The following is a 10635-nucleotide window of genomic DNA, read 5'->3' as shown; positions in this document are numbered from 1 at the left end:
AATTAAATAATTAATAATACTTAAATATCTTATATTTAATTAAATGTGCATTAGAATCATATTCTAATACATCTATCTCTCATAAGCTATAGTTTTAATTCAATTAGTTTAATTAAATCAAATAATTAATTAATTATCTAATTGATTAATCATTAAATTAAATATCACATATTTAATTTAACCTTATATTTGAATCACATTCAGTTATTTTTCTCTCATATTACCTATAGTTTTAATATGCATCTAATATGCATTAATTTTAACCTAAAGTTTTAATATGAATTATATTCATACTTAATTTAATATTTGAACTCTTTCAAATATTTACTTCTCCCATAAATTAATTTTGAATCAAATTCAAAATAAATTTATATTATAAAGTTTAATTAAAATATAAACTTTATATTATAATGTATCATCTTACATTATATTCGTTTCCTTAGTAAATTTGAACTTTTGAAATTACTTTAATTACCTCAATACCCTTTATGAGCTACCCGTGAGACCTAATGGACCTACAGATTAAAATCTCAAATGATATGAGATTAATTGGCTAAACTCATTAACCAAGTTAATTAATATTCATTAACTATGGGTATACTCCACTATAGACCCACAGTTGCACTATTTTCACTGCAGATATATTTATGTGCTCATGAATATTGACCAATAATAACAATTTAGTCCTTCACGAGTGTTCGTAATACCAGTTGGATCAAATTACCATTTTACCCTTGGGTTACCTCTACATCTTTATGTACTAGTGCTCCTCTAATGAACATTCTGTTTATGATCCAACCATCAAACAGAAACCCCTCTCGGGCTAGTGAAAGGGTAGTGCTCTTTGTTAAGCCCCGAAGACACCACTTAAGGGAATACTCATCTACTTACCCTAAATTTGGGAAGGAGTGAATTGCATCTCACCACCTTCCCACTCGGTCTTGTCTCTAATATGGTAGGATTACTGAGTTGGCGAACTGACCATTCTCACCCATAAAAATCAAAGGACAATCCTTCGTGATCAGGAGTCCATAATCCACTCAGGATTGATACTAAGTTGCCTAGGTTATTTAGTGAAATAGAAACCTAGTCAACGGAGTTACATCTAGAGGTTACTATTTCGTTGTCTAGTCTTATGCAAATTCATTGCATAGGATATCCCTATTCGTATGTCTTCTACACGAACATGTTGAATCATTGCATTTATATCAAATAAAGTGGGTCGTATCTATAGTGTCATAAAGATAAGATATCCAGCCTTATCCATATACTATAGACCCTTTAGGCTGTATCTTGAACACTAATCCCCGTACGTCTCCACATACAGTTCAAGGCTCATACAACAATTGACTCTTTCCTCTGATAAAAGAGTTTACCATCTATACCTGGGCAGACTGGACAGGAAGTCAAGCTAGTAAGGCCAGATAAATACAAGATAAACAATAGTTATTTATTGTAAAAAAAACATTAATAACATTTTATTAATGATTGATTAATAGTATATGGATAAAACCCAACAGTTGACATACAACAGTTATATTTATTATTTATGAGTTTTAGGGCATAAAACCCAACAGTTGACATACAAGTGGATCATGTTCAAGTGATAATCTAAATGATTAATAGTATATGGATAAGATTGAGAACCTTATCTTGATGATACTGTAGATACGACCCACTTTGTAATCGTTACATTTGATTTGATAAATTTTTTATGTGGAGACATATGAATGGAGGTATCCTATACAAAGAAATAGTCAATCTTTCTTTGTAACACCATTGACTGAAGAGATTAACATTAAAGATAACTATGTGTAACTTGATCTTAAATCCTAAGTGAGTTATGAACTCTTGCCTATGAGAGCCTGTCCTTTGATTTGTATAGGTGAGACTGGCCCGTGTCGTCAACTCAATAAGCCTATCATTTTGGGGATAAGACTGAGTAGGGAGCTGGGAATATAGCTACACAAGATGGAATTTACCCATTCTCGACTTTATGGTAAAGTAAAGGAGTTGTTCCTTTAAATAATGACTCCAAGTCTTGAACAATGGAGTCTCTCTCTCTCATTGGGCCGAAAGGGATTTTGTTTATGGTATGACCATATACAAGTTGTTTATTGAGGGTTAGAGGGACTTAAGGAGCAAGATATAATTATAGGGATAAAATGGTAATTTGACCTAGTTGTAATTATGAACAACTCATGAAAGATTGATATACTTGTAATGGTTATATCCATGGACAAAAAATATTCTATAGTGCAAAGAATGCAACTATAGGTCTTTAGTGGAGTGATCTAGTTAATGAATGATGATTAATGTAATTAAATAGTTTAACTAATTAGACCTAGTTAATGAATGTCGATTAATGTAATTAAAGAGTTTAATTAATTAATCTCGAATCATTTGAGCTTCTAATCTATAGGTTCATTAGGTTTTCCTACTAACTCACTAATGGGTAAAACAAAGATAAAAGAGTTTTGGAATAATTTTAATTATTCAAGTTATATTAAATGAATGTGCATTAATTATATAAGATACCATTAATATAATATATATAGATACATTATAATATAAATTTAATCTTGAATGAGATTCAAAATCAAACTATATAACATGTGAGAATAATATATTGAATAAGATTTAAATAATAAAGAATATGGATGAGATTCATATTAAAACTATAAATTATAATTAATGTGAATGAGATTCATATTAAAACTATAGGTTATGAGAACGATGTATATTTGAATATGATTCAAATGCATATTTAAATTAAACTAAAGTAATTAATTAATTATTATTTAATTAAACTTAATTATATTTAATTTTAATTAAGAAAAACTCCCATGCAGTCACAAGAGAGTGGGGGAGTGGAGAGGGAGTTATTCTCCTTCTCTCTTTACCCATGTTTGGAAAAAAATCTCACGTAAAAATACCCCTCTCACATAAGTTTACAAAGAACTAATTCTACTCTGTAAACTTTTCCCTAGTACTAATAAAAAAGATTTCCACCAACCAATCCTTGTTAAGAAAATAGTGGGAAAGTCCTCTTGGTGGCGTTCAACTAGATCGTATAGTGGGAGAATACTTCATGTAGAGAAAGTTTGCTGTAGAAAAACTATTTGAAGAAAAATTCCTCAAAGGTAATTATTCTTTCCTTTGTAACTTTCGCTTCTAGTAGGAAAAATATCCTTAACTATTCTTTTTCCTTCTTTGTAGTTTCGTAATTTCTAAATCAAAGTTAATAGCAAGGCGATCAATCCCTTCTGCTTGAGATTCGATCCCTTCAGGTTTTCTATTAATTCTTAACAGAAAGTCGATGTGACACTTATATTTTTTTTCTTTTGTTAAAAAGTTACTTTTCTTGATTTTTATTATTATAAAAACATATAAATATGTTTTATATATGTTTTCTATGAAAACTAAACACATAGTACATATTATACCATCTTATATGTCACATTAAACTAGTTTCACATCAACAAACATGCTACTTTTACTATTTTCTTAAAAAAATTTATTTATCAATATGTGGGATGGAAGAATCAAACCTGAAGTTGATTGTAAAAGAACTATGACATTTGAGCTATGCTCATTTTAGCGACATGTTAATTTACTTTAAGGATATACAGTGTACTTATGAAAAAAAAATGTCATTAATAATCTAAAGCAACAAGTGTATGAAATAATCGATACAAGCATAATTTAATTGACATTAAATATGAACTATTGATCAAGAGGTCAATTTTAAATCTCTCACTCTATATATTGTTGAACTAAAACTAATTGTATGGAATAAAAAAATACGAATGAACGAAAATGTAAATAATATCTGAAAATGAAGGAAAAAAAGAAAAAAAAATATCAAGCAACATTAATGTTAGATAAAAACCAGAAAGGCTATATAAACATCATGTGAAATAAATACTCAATATGTAAATGATTATAAATAATAAACACAAACAAAGAAAAATTTTCTAAAAAAGAAAATAAAAACACAAACAAAGAAAAAATAGTCAGAATTTATTTTATTTATCGTAAGCACAATAAAATAGAGGAATGAGGAAAAATATTTGAATAATATGGTTATTGGGATATTTACTGAGGTCCAATATCGGGCCCAGTAGCCCAGCCCATGTAATTAAAAAGCCGAAAAAGCATAAGCCCAAGCCCATCTTGTTCTTATTTTGCCCTAGCCGTCAGCACTCATTCTCTCTTCTCTTAACGCTACTTCGCCGCCGCTTATTTATATTTCATCCTTCCTCTCACTCTCCCTTTCACAAGGCTCGCGGAAAAATGGTACGAATCTCCTCTTTCTCTCTTTCGTTCCGGTTTATTGCTTTACTCTGCTTTTGATATTAGATCCAGAGTTAGTTTTTTTGTTTTCAGATGTCAATCGATTCATGAATGAATGTGTTTTTGGTTAGTCCGTTATTTTTATAGACACTGTACTATGGTTTGCACTTCTGAGGCGTTTTCTGGGTTTTCAGATTTGATGAAAAAACATCGTGAGATTTGATTTTATGAGATGTTGAAATTGTTGAAAAGATCTTCCGACAAAATGCGAACCTGTTTAAATTGCTTCTATTTCAAGCTGTTTTTGCCCTTTCGTTGATTTTTGGCGTGTTTGTTAGCTTTGCTGCCGGGCATTGAACTGCGTCTCTTTAAATATGCTTGCTAAGTTTTGGTTGGTTGAGTCGAGACGGGAGAGACACTATTCTTTAATGGAGACCTTTGGTTTTCTGGCCTTTACTATGTACTAGCAAGTTAATCATGATTTGGTAATGATGTTCATTTTGGTATGTGCTGCTCTCATTTGCGTTGTTGTTACTGGTGCACCCACGTTGTAGTTATCAGTATTCTGCCCGGTAGCGGAAATTTGAACTATTTTCATGTAGTATATCATATCAACATTATACTTTTTGCACAGGCTATTAAGTAACAATAATGATTTATGTTAATGTTGTAAAAGTAACGACTGCTTTGCTGATGACATCAGCGCTAATGGGCTTGAGTGTCAAACAGAAATGTAAGGGTGATTGTCTGATATTGAATTTGTCTAATTTCTTGTATTGCTATCTTTTTCTTCATTCAAATCTTTAGTAAAGATTGATGTCTTCTCGAATAAGTTGCTAGTTCAAACCCCTTTCCCATATTTTTTTTGTCATAATAAGTGATTCCTTCTCTTTACATTTTATCTGATCTGTTCTCTTTGTGATATCTTAGACGTTTGGCTTCCTTGCTTTGAATAAAATATACTGACATCATTTTATTGTGTTAAGGCACCAAAGAAGGCTGTTGGAAAAGCCTTGGCAAAGAAGAAGCCGGTTAGTGATTCTTTTCCTTGATGCATCTCTTATGTTTTATTATTGTTCTGGTTTATTCGTTGCTTTTGTGTTTATTAAAGTGTGTGGTGTATGCAGGAGAAGGTCGTGAACCCACTATTTGAGAAGCGTCCTAAGCAGTTTGGAATTGGTGGTGCAATTCCACCAAAGAGGGATTTGACACGGTTTGTTAAATGGCCAAAAGTTGTTCAAATTCAGAGGAAGAAGCGGATTCTTAAACAGAGGTTGAAGGTTCCACCAGCTTTGAATCAGTTCACTAAGACCCTTGACAAAAATCTTGGTAATGTCAGTGAATGTGCCATCATGAATAAATATCTCATGTAGAATCCTAATACATTCTGTATTGGAATTCTTAAGTTAACCTTTAGGTTTTAGATTTTGATTGTTGTTTAGTTCTTTTAAGTTTTGATTTTTTAACCATCTTTGATATACGATATGACCTTCAGTAATTTGAACTTTCATTTTTGATTAGTTGCTTCAAAATTTTGAATGGTTCAGTTTGGTAACTTTTAGAAACTATGTTGTTTGACCTTGTAAATATAATACAAGGCTGACTACGGTTGGTCATTAATTTCAGCCTTTGTAAATCTCAACTGCAGATTAGTTTGTGCCTTCATTTATCCTGATGGTTTTGTTGAATTTTTTTTCTGCTAATGCTCTGTTTTTATTTGGAAATTTTTTTATTCTGATGGATGACTGGTCATCATTCGTTTTGATTGTTGTTGGATTTTAAATTTACTTTTGCCTTTACTTTTTTGGTTGGTCTTAGTTTTTAATTGTTCTTTATGTTGGTTTTAAAATTAATCTGTCATGACTATGTAGCGACAAACCTGTTCAAGATGCTTTTGAAGTATAGGCCAGAGGACAAATCACAGAAAAGGGAGCGTCTTCTAAAAAGAGCTCAGGAAGAGGCTGAAGGCAAGGCACACGAGGCTAAAAAGCCCATTGTTGTTAAATATGGTCTCAACCATGTCACCTACCTTATTGAGCAGGTATTATTTTAATTCATACAATTATTATTACTGTCGAATCAAATATAATAATAATCAAGAAACTTGAACTTCTTTTTCAGAACAAGGCCCAGCTGGTTGTTATTGCCCATGATGTGGACCCGATTGAGTTGGTTGTTTGGCTCCCAGCTCTTTGCAGGAAGATGGAAATCCCATATTGCATTGTGAAGGGAAAAGCACGATTGGGAGCGGTAACTACAGCACGAGTCTTTATTTATTACAAGTCCCAATCTTTTGAAATACATGTACCAATGCTTGTTTCATTGCTTTCCTGACAGATTGTCCACAAAAAGACTGCATCTGTTTTGTGCTTGACGACTGTAAAGAATGAAGATAAGATGGAGTTCAGCAGGATTCTTGAAGCCATTAAGGTGATTTACCTAGACATTAGAAGCCAAATATTACATTTGATTATCTTAGTTTTATTATTAATACCTTTTCATGTTGTTGCTTTTAGGCCAATTTCAACGACAAGTATGATGAGTACAGGAAGAAGTGGGGAGGTGGAATCATGGGGTCGAAGTCCCAGGCTAAAACTAAAGCAAAGGAGAAGCTGCTAGCCAAAGAAGCTGCTCAAAGAATGTCTTAGGGATCGATCATAGTTTGTCCTTTTATAATTTGCGGATATTTCTTTAACGAAAAAAAAAAAACACCATGGAGACTTACTTGGCTATTATTTTCAACCTCAGAATTTAGAAGTTTTGTTTACTTCATCGGTTTTTTTTTTCGCTTATTTGCTGATTTCAGGTCTAGTTTTGAATGTTGCGCAGACCCTTCTACTTTGTTCTTATTATAATGTAATTTCATGGGAGATTTTTAGCTGATGAATTTATTTATGAGTAAATTGGAAACTGAGGTTTTTTCAGAAAAGAGAAGTTGGACATTCAGGCTGTATTTGAGGATAGTAATTCAAATAAGCCAAGTGGGTAAATGAAGTTGTAATATTTACAACTTCTTTTAATTTTTAATTTTTTTTTAATTTATGAATTTCAACTTATGCTTTAGAAAAAAAGAGGTTTTTTGGGTTAAATTAGAGAAAAATATTTGTTGTGTTTATTTCATGAAAGGTTAAATAAATCTCATTGATTATATATTTACATATTTAGATCTAAATTTTAGCAAGTACTTGAGCTATGTTCATGCAATGAAACTCTGATTGTAATGGTTTGGATTACAAATATAATTAGATTAATTTTAATTGCATTTTATTTAAAATTATGAATTTTGTCAAATTGATTATTATCATTACCTCTACTTCTAGATCAATCGATGTTAAGGATGTCAAAATTTGTAATAATTTTTCAACTGTAATAATAACAATAGTAGTCGAAATAATAACTATAGTGATAATGGTAATGACTGAATCTAATTCTTTGGTGCAACTTAGTGTTTTCTCTCTCAACACCAATAAATACTTAATATATCTCTCTCTTTTATTTATCTTGTTTGCTTTTAAGAGTAATTGGTAAAAAAAAAAGAGTGTTTACAGTTGTAGAGCTTTGAACTCAATCTTTCAATGTAGAAAGTTACCCAACAAAGGAGACAGACAAGAGAAAATCTGTTGCATCAGTGGTCGATATAAAGAAGTTTAATACACACTATGGAGGGCTTGAATCTCCTTAAAGAGAGAATGAGATATCCATGCCTCATCTTATTTGATCCATGCCTCATCTTATTTGTTCACGTGTTGGTTTCTTTAATATTTACTGTAATTCCCCTAATACTTTTCAAACTAGATATCCTTCAAAACCTCAAGTCTTCAATATCTGTGAAGCGCTGCAATCGTGATTGTGAATGTGTGAATGTTTTACAAATTTTAATTTTCGATACTTTTCAATTTCTATATTTAATTAAACACTTTAAAATCAAATATTCACTTTCACTATTCAAATTTTGGAATCTAATATATATACACACAAATTCTTTTTTAAAAAATTCTAATCAGATAAGTATTTGTTAATTGTCATTTGAAACTAAAAATTTAAATAATGAAATAAAATAAAATATGTAAATCTAATCTATTCCTAAATTGATTTTGTAAAAAAATCTAAATTACTAAACATATTTCTAATTTAAAAGATTTTGGAAAAATATAAATTTTAAATTAATTAATGTCCTTAAACTAATTTGATTGTGATTTATAACCATTATAAATTTTGAAGTTCTAAATATCCCTCAGTCTTCAATTTCTGTAGCATCATTTTCTTATGTATCATTGTATCTAGTATACTAATATAGTATTTATGTATTTGTATATTCTTATTATTTTTTCAATTATTATAAAAAAAATATTTACTATTACATTTATAAATTCATTAATAACTTCTAAGAAAAAAAAAAATCAGAATTAATGATATATTATATAAATAACTTCATCTTTAGTGTATACCCCCAATCAAAATTAATGAATTTTCGGGTTGATCTACAAAATACCTCAAACTCGATCCTTGTATACCCTAATCTTCACCTGTAATGTACGGGGACATGTGCAACAAACTGACCCAACCCAACCTGTGCGCCCATGCTACATCTATGTGGCTGACGGTCGCCGAATCGAACGAACCGCCGATTTTAGCAGTTTGTCTACAGGAATTAGCCAAAACGCATCGGATTGGCTCAATGGACATGACAAGCAGTCTCTAATTGGGTTATTAAGCAGATTTGGTGATTTGAATATTCTTTTTGTTATACAAATATTCAATTTGTCTCTGCCATGTGTATATTGTAAAATGACCCTTTTGTCCTTCTTTCTGGTGTGTATAAATTGTTTTCAATGTACTGTTGAAATAAATGAGGAAATTGTAATATGAAATAGCAGCCTTTATCGTCCCCTCTCCGCCTCTCCTTTTTTGTGTCGGTAATCAAACATTTTCTTGGTATCAGAGCGTATGACCAATACCTCTTCATCTTCTGTTAACGTTCCATGGAGCCTTTGCAAGTCCTACATTTAGTAGCCCTCCATTGAACCAACTTTTGTATTAGATTACTATTATCAAGTTAGACCGGAGCAATTTCCTTCTGTGGAAAAATCTGGCTCTCCTTATTTTGAAGAGCTACGATTGTTTAGGCATTTATCAGGTGAGAAAATTTTCCCTCCTATGTTCTTGCAAATGGCAACCGTCGTGCCACAACTTTAAACTCCGACGACTGCTACTGTAACTATCTTAGCCAAAGAAGTCACCACAGGTGCTTATAGTGCAGAAACTAGTGTTCATGAAATGGTGAATCCCCACTACGAAATGTAGGTAGCTACTGATCAAATCTTGCTGGGTTGACTCTACAACTCCATGACACCTAAACTGGCAACTCAGGTGATGGGATATGAAACTTCGAAAGATTTTTGGGATGTGATTGAAGAGCTGTTCGGGATACAATCTTGTGCTAAAGAAGACTATCTTTGATAGGTATTTCAAACAACTAAAAAAGGTCCCTAAAAAATGAATGAGTATCTGCGTATTATGAAAAACCATGCTGATAATTTGGGATAAGCTGGCAGTCCGGTTTCTTCAAGAGCCCTAGCGTCCTAGATTTTGTTAGGTTTGGATGGGGAATATAATGCCGTGGTGGCTATAATCCAAGGAAGAATGGATATCAATTGGCCTCAATTGCAATCTGAGTTGCTAAGCTATGAAAAATGTTTGGAACATCAAAGCTCTCACAAAACTAACTCATTCAACAATGCATCTACATTTGTTAACCTGGCCATGAAACAAAGATAGAACAATGGTGGATAGAGACAATACCAAAGAAATGGGTCATTCAACGGTAGACCACCACAACAACAAGGAGGTGGTCAATGCGGTTATGGTCATTGAAGGTGAATGGTTGAAATAGAAATAATTGACCCACTTGCCATGTGTGCTCCAAACCAGGACATAGTGCCCTAAATGTTATCAACTACTTATTAGGTTTTAAAGGTTGCATATTTTCTCTGTTAATTCCCCAAAATTGTATTGATTATTTGTTTTAAATGTTTATTTTGTAGGTAAAATGGTCCTTGAAGCATTTAGGAGTCATTAAGAGCAGATCGGGCTAAAAAGGATCCAAAATAACCAAGAACTTAAAAAAATGAAGAGAATTGAGTAAATTACCAAAATACCATCGAGGATCGAGTTTCTCCATCGAATTGCAGCGTCACGATCCTAGGAGTGGCGTTGCGCAATGCTTGAAGGCAAAATGCTCAATCTCGCTGCAAAACAGGGTAGCATTGCAACGCTCTAGACTTTGACGCGCATCAGCCCCTGCGTGCGTGCACACGCGCCTTGCATTGAAAAGCATTG

The 10635-nt window shown here is 32.0% G+C and overlaps 1 protein-coding gene across 1 annotated transcript; it reads left to right on the top strand.

The window, feature by feature from the left end:
* Positions 1–4187: 4187 nt before the first annotated feature.
* Positions 4188–7183, top strand: LOC120068031 (60S ribosomal protein L7a-2-like). The gene is made up of 7 exons (XM_039019704.1): positions 4188–4299; positions 5283–5327; positions 5424–5625; positions 6168–6337; positions 6418–6546; positions 6634–6726; positions 6813–7183. The coding sequence occupies exons 1-7, from the start codon at positions 4297–4299 to the stop codon at positions 6942–6944; spliced, it is 774 nt and encodes a 257-aa protein (XP_038875632.1). The 5' UTR covers positions 4188–4296; the 3' UTR covers positions 6945–7183.
* Positions 7184–10635: the final 3452 nt, after the last annotated feature.

The sequence above is a fragment of the Benincasa hispida genome, chromosome 1 (genome assembly GCF_009727055.1).
Source record: "Benincasa hispida cultivar B227 chromosome 1, ASM972705v1, whole genome shotgun sequence".
Classification (NCBI taxonomy): domain Eukaryota; kingdom Viridiplantae; phylum Streptophyta; class Magnoliopsida; order Cucurbitales; family Cucurbitaceae; genus Benincasa; species Benincasa hispida.
The sequence above is the reverse complement of the archived record's forward strand: the minus strand, read 5'-3'. Positions and strand labels throughout refer to the sequence as shown.

Bases quoted from the DNA above. Each gene is read 5' to 3' on its own strand.
- LOC120068031 (XM_039019704.1), top strand. The intron at 5,328-5,423 runs GTTAGTGATTCT...TGGTGTATGCAG, and splicing joins CCTTGGCAAAGAAGAAGCCG to GAGAAGGTCGTGAACCCACT. The intron at 5,626-6,167 runs GTAATGTCAGTG...ATGACTATGTAG, and splicing joins GACCCTTGACAAAAATCTTG to CGACAAACCTGTTCAAGATG.